Below are 4,484 nucleotides of genomic sequence, written 5' to 3' on the forward strand. Positions count from 1 at the left end.
GCTGCCCTATACACGAGGCCATCACGGCTACAGACGACAGAAACCCAACAAATCGCCCAGGCAAAAACTGAAAAAACCCAGGGACAGGGCTGGTTTCAGACGAGGCTGGATGCGGGGGCTTAGGCGATACCAGCAGGACTCGGCTCTCTCCCTGCTACTCGCCACTGCCGGCTTCATCCTCAGACAGCCCTCCCCTGGAGGGGGCAAGAGGGCAGCAGCAGCTCCAGCCTCACTTCCCTGGGTTCAGATTGTATGAGAAACACAGAACGCCTCTTCCTGAGGTGGCTCAAGCAAACTCACCCTGGGATTAATTCCTCCCTGGAGTGGGGGGCCTGCAGGGCAAACATCCCCCTACAGCACAGAACAGAAAACGAAGAGGGTGTGGATCACCGTGGGGAGATCTGAATAGTTACCAACAGAAGGGGAAATAGAGGCCGTAAGGCCAAGACAAATACATATCACTATAAACCAGTAAGTGTACCTTTCTTTCCTTTTTGAAAACAAATTAACAGTAGCTTCCACTGGGACAAGGCAGTGGCAGCAGGGGAGGCCAAGCCTGTTTGCTTTGTACCATTCTTTAACGATGACGTTTTGTAACCGTGTGCGTGCTGTTTTTAATTTGTTAAAATCACAATGGAAGCCTTTTTGAATAAATAATTTTTAGTTCTTAAAAATGACACCTGTGTATAAATTCTGTAACTCTTCGAGTAGGCTGTGACGTATGAATAGCAACATCAGACAGTAACAGGTAGCACATCATATTAGTACCATACAAAAACACCACAAATTTAGGCACTTTATCAAAGAAAAATGTTTAGAAGTGAATGAGGTTATTGAGTCTTCTGCTACACTCTGCAAAGAACTCTGCTGATGCCCGATTTACACCCTTGAAAATCATCACATTAAATGGAACACACAACTCTCAACAGCGGCATTACTCTTTCCTAAATAAAGTTATATTCTGACAGAACACCTGGACTTACAGACCACATAAAACCTGACAGATACCAAGAGTTCTCTATAACTGACGAGAGGGATTCAAGTCCAAGAAACTCAAAGTGAATACTCAGGATTTCCAAGTTGCATTATTTTCTGTTCTCTGCATTTTCTGCACAGATTTGGGATTTAAGCGTCCTGGCGTCCTGATTGTATATTTAGATACCGGAGCTCCGTGCAGTGCTCCTGTGGAGCGTTTTAAATCTCACAGTAATGAAGTGATGTCTGTGGCATGGTGAGTCTGATTCAATTAAGTCAGGAGTCTTAAGTTTGCCGGATGAGAACCTGGTATCCTTTCAGTTAACAGAAATAAAAAGCATGGATACAGCAGGCTGCCGGATGAGAGCAGGTGCAGCGAAGGAAGCGGTGCCACAGTCCAGCCAGAGACTCCCCACATTTACGGGAGACAGCGGCACTGCCAGGTTTCCATTTCAAGTGATTTTACAGTAAACGTGAATTTGTCAGTGTCCCATGTTAATTACAAAACCTCTGTCTTCCGACTCGAAGCCTTTTAAACAGTAACTCTTACACTGACCAGAAACTGGTCATGTGGCAGACCTTTTCCAGCAGAGAACTCCTGGCTGTGTGGTTCCCACGCCCGCCCCCGGCCCACGCGCCCTGGCTGAGCTCCCCGCGCTCCTCTGCAGAGCCCGCAGCTGCCCCACTACAGCTCTTCCCTTTTACTCCCAGCTCGATTGCTTTCCTTCGAAGCCCGAGGTTTCGGCTCTCCCCCCTCCTTCTTTTTGCCTTTCTCTTGCTTGGTTTTATTTTTCTCTTTGCTTCCTCTTCCTTTGCCAGGGTACACCTGTCCCTCCAGAGTTACATCGGCACACCTGTCTTGACTGACCAAGAAGTCCTTGATCTCCCAGGCGTAGCTGCCGTCACGCAGCATGAAGATGGCACGGTCTGACCCCACGATGAACCTTGACAGAGAGACGGGACCATAGTCAGCTCACCGCTAGTACAGGGCTAATGGGTCAGAGAGGTCCTGTGGCACTTAACCGAGAAATCTTTTTCAAATTCTACATGAATACAGAACAAAACATTCTATTTTCGAAGGTCTGACAGTCACTGTTTGAAAATACTAGCTGGCTGAACTATTTAACACCTCGGCTCAGATCAAAACAAAAGAGAATCTCGGGGCGGGGGGTGGTGTGTGATGTAGAAGTGGCTGCTCACGTGAAGGGTGGGATTAGGAAGAGGGCCTTGGGAGGCAGAAGACGGGGCTCAGGGCCTCTGCCGGGGCAGCAAGGGGGAGGCTGCCATTTGGGTCCGTTTTACATTCTGAAGGGCCCAGCTAAGTTTTCATTTGACAAAAGGCCTCTGCTGATAAAGGCTGAAAAACACCAGTTCCGATCAGGTCATAAGAGGCCCATGAAGGGCTCAGGAGGATGCTCGGCTACTGAACAGAAATCCTAACCCTGGAAGTTAAAGCAAGCATCCAAGTACGTCCATACTCACCAGGCCCCAAGGAGCAGAGAGGAACAGAATGGAGCCTGGGTGGATGGACCACTAGTGTGGCCAGTGGGCACAGTCCTTCTGTTCCCGAGGGGCTACACCTACGACACCACCCGTCCGTTTGTAACACCCCACCACTTCAGAGATCGGTGAGAGCTCTGGACCAGTAACCACCACAGCACTGATTTGTTCCCCTAAGTGTCTACTTAAGCTAACAAAAGCATTCTGCCATCCTGGACACTCTCTGAGTACTCCTTCATTCCTTTTCATTCCTTTTACATTTCTGGAACTAAGATATTTGAAGACCCTAAATTTCAGAACTGTTTTGGGGGAAGAAAAAGGAAATTCCTTAAAACTGCATCTTAGGAGTATATTGACCTCTGACAACTGGGCTCCTTCACTTTAAAGCAACAGTCTGCTCCAAGCTTATGTGTAAACATAGCTACACAGAAAAGCATTCTCTGACGACCAGAGACTTCTAAAGGAAGAGGCACACTACTGTCAAACTGTAACTAATTTGCCCACAAAGAGGCTAAGCTATACAGCTTCTTGCTCAGATAAAAGGAAAGTTAAAAGACACAAAGATAAATAGCTTTAGGATCAAATGAGATATTAAAACAAACAAATAAATTTACTGGCTTTGACCAAAAATGAATGCTCTTCTTCAAAGAAAAAAAAAAAGGTAAATAAATAAATGTACAAGAAGACAGACTAGACAGGAAAGGTCCAGAGCCCTTATAAGTACTGCCAGGAAGGATATGCCATTACACAGACACAGAAAAAGCCCCAGCACAGCCCCCATTTTCTCGGCAAGCCCTTTCTGCTTTACCTCTGGACGTCGTAGTTGGCGTTGAAAAGACTGCCCTGCCAGAGGCTCGTGATTTCCTCCGTCTCCTTCTCCGTGGGGCTTCCTGATACAGTGACAAACATCATGAGAGTCTTGCCCTTCTTTGTCATCTTCAATATGCTCTCAGGCTTGCCCGGGTCTATCTGTGAGAAGTCTATAGGTGCAGAGGGTCTTTTGTGCTCTGGGAGATCTCCTTCTTCTATGTCGTCATCTTTCTATAAGGATGGGGGGAAAAAAGCATCAGACAAAGTGTGCATTTCAACTGGCAAAGGCAAGAACATCTGCGTATGATGTCAGGTGCAGGTTTATGATCTAAATTATAACAGAAAGAAGTAAACCCAGGGGATTCCCTCCTCCACTTGACTTTCAAGCAAAGCCTAAATTTCAGGCAGCACTCATCACTCCAGGTCACCAGTCACAGAGAACCCCACGTGATGGGTTTCTAAAGCTTTTTCACACTCAAAGAATCTACCCAATATGGTAGATTATAAGAACGGCCGCATTCGGGTTTGGTCATACAATTAAATACTACACAGCGATGAAGAAAAACAAATACTGATACATGCAACCAATCTCAAAAATACTACATTGAGAGTGACAGAGCCGAGCACAAAAATCAGACACGTTATACAATTCATTTATTTGAAACGCAAGAACAGGTAAAATTAATCCAGGACGACAGAAGTGAGAACAGTGGCTGCCTCTGGGGGAGAGGTTTACAAGGTGGGACTGACTGAGCAGGGACACAAGGGTACTTTCTGGGGTGATGGGAATGCTCTGTATTTTCACAGGGGTGTGGATAACTTAACAGATGGATCCACTTGTCAAAACTCATGAATTTTCACTGCATACTGAAAATCTGCATTTCATGTACATCAATTCCACCGAAAAAATAAGAACCATAAACAAATATTCAATTCTAGGTAGTAGGTTTGGTTGCTGCAGTGGTGTAAGCTCACAATTCTGAACCACAATCTGTGAATTCTAGGCTTGAGCAAAGGAGCGACTGTATTGAGGCTAATGAGAACCAGGTCCTTCCCTTTGGGGAAGGGAGCTACAAATACAGAAGGGGGAAGAATCACCGGAGGTGCTGGGCTGGCACTGGAGGCAGCAGAAGGAACTTATGATTTTTTTTTTTTTTTTTTTTTTTTTTGTGGTATGCGGGCCTCCCTCTGCTGCGGCC

General features: G+C 46.2%; 1 protein-coding gene across 1 annotated transcript in view; it reads right to left on the reverse strand.

Moving 5' to 3' along the window:
* Positions 1 to 349: 349 nt before the first annotated feature.
* The window catches only part of MESD (mesoderm development LRP chaperone), a 10,571-nt gene continuing 6,436 nt past the window's right edge, over positions 350 to 4,484 (reverse strand). The window contains exons 2-3 of the mRNA XM_007126344.4: positions 3,284 to 3,516; positions 350 to 1,919 (exon numbers count right to left, since the gene is read on the reverse strand). Coding sequence (XP_007126406.1) covers positions 1,661 to 1,919; positions 3,284 to 3,516 — 492 coding nt within the window. The 3' untranslated portion in view covers positions 350 to 1,660. The remainder of the gene's footprint in view (positions 1,920 to 3,283; positions 3,517 to 4,484) is intronic.

Source organism: Physeter macrocephalus, chromosome 11, assembly GCF_002837175.3.
Source record: "Physeter macrocephalus isolate SW-GA chromosome 11, ASM283717v5, whole genome shotgun sequence".
Taxonomy (NCBI): Eukaryota; Metazoa; Chordata; class Mammalia; order Artiodactyla; family Physeteridae; genus Physeter; species Physeter macrocephalus.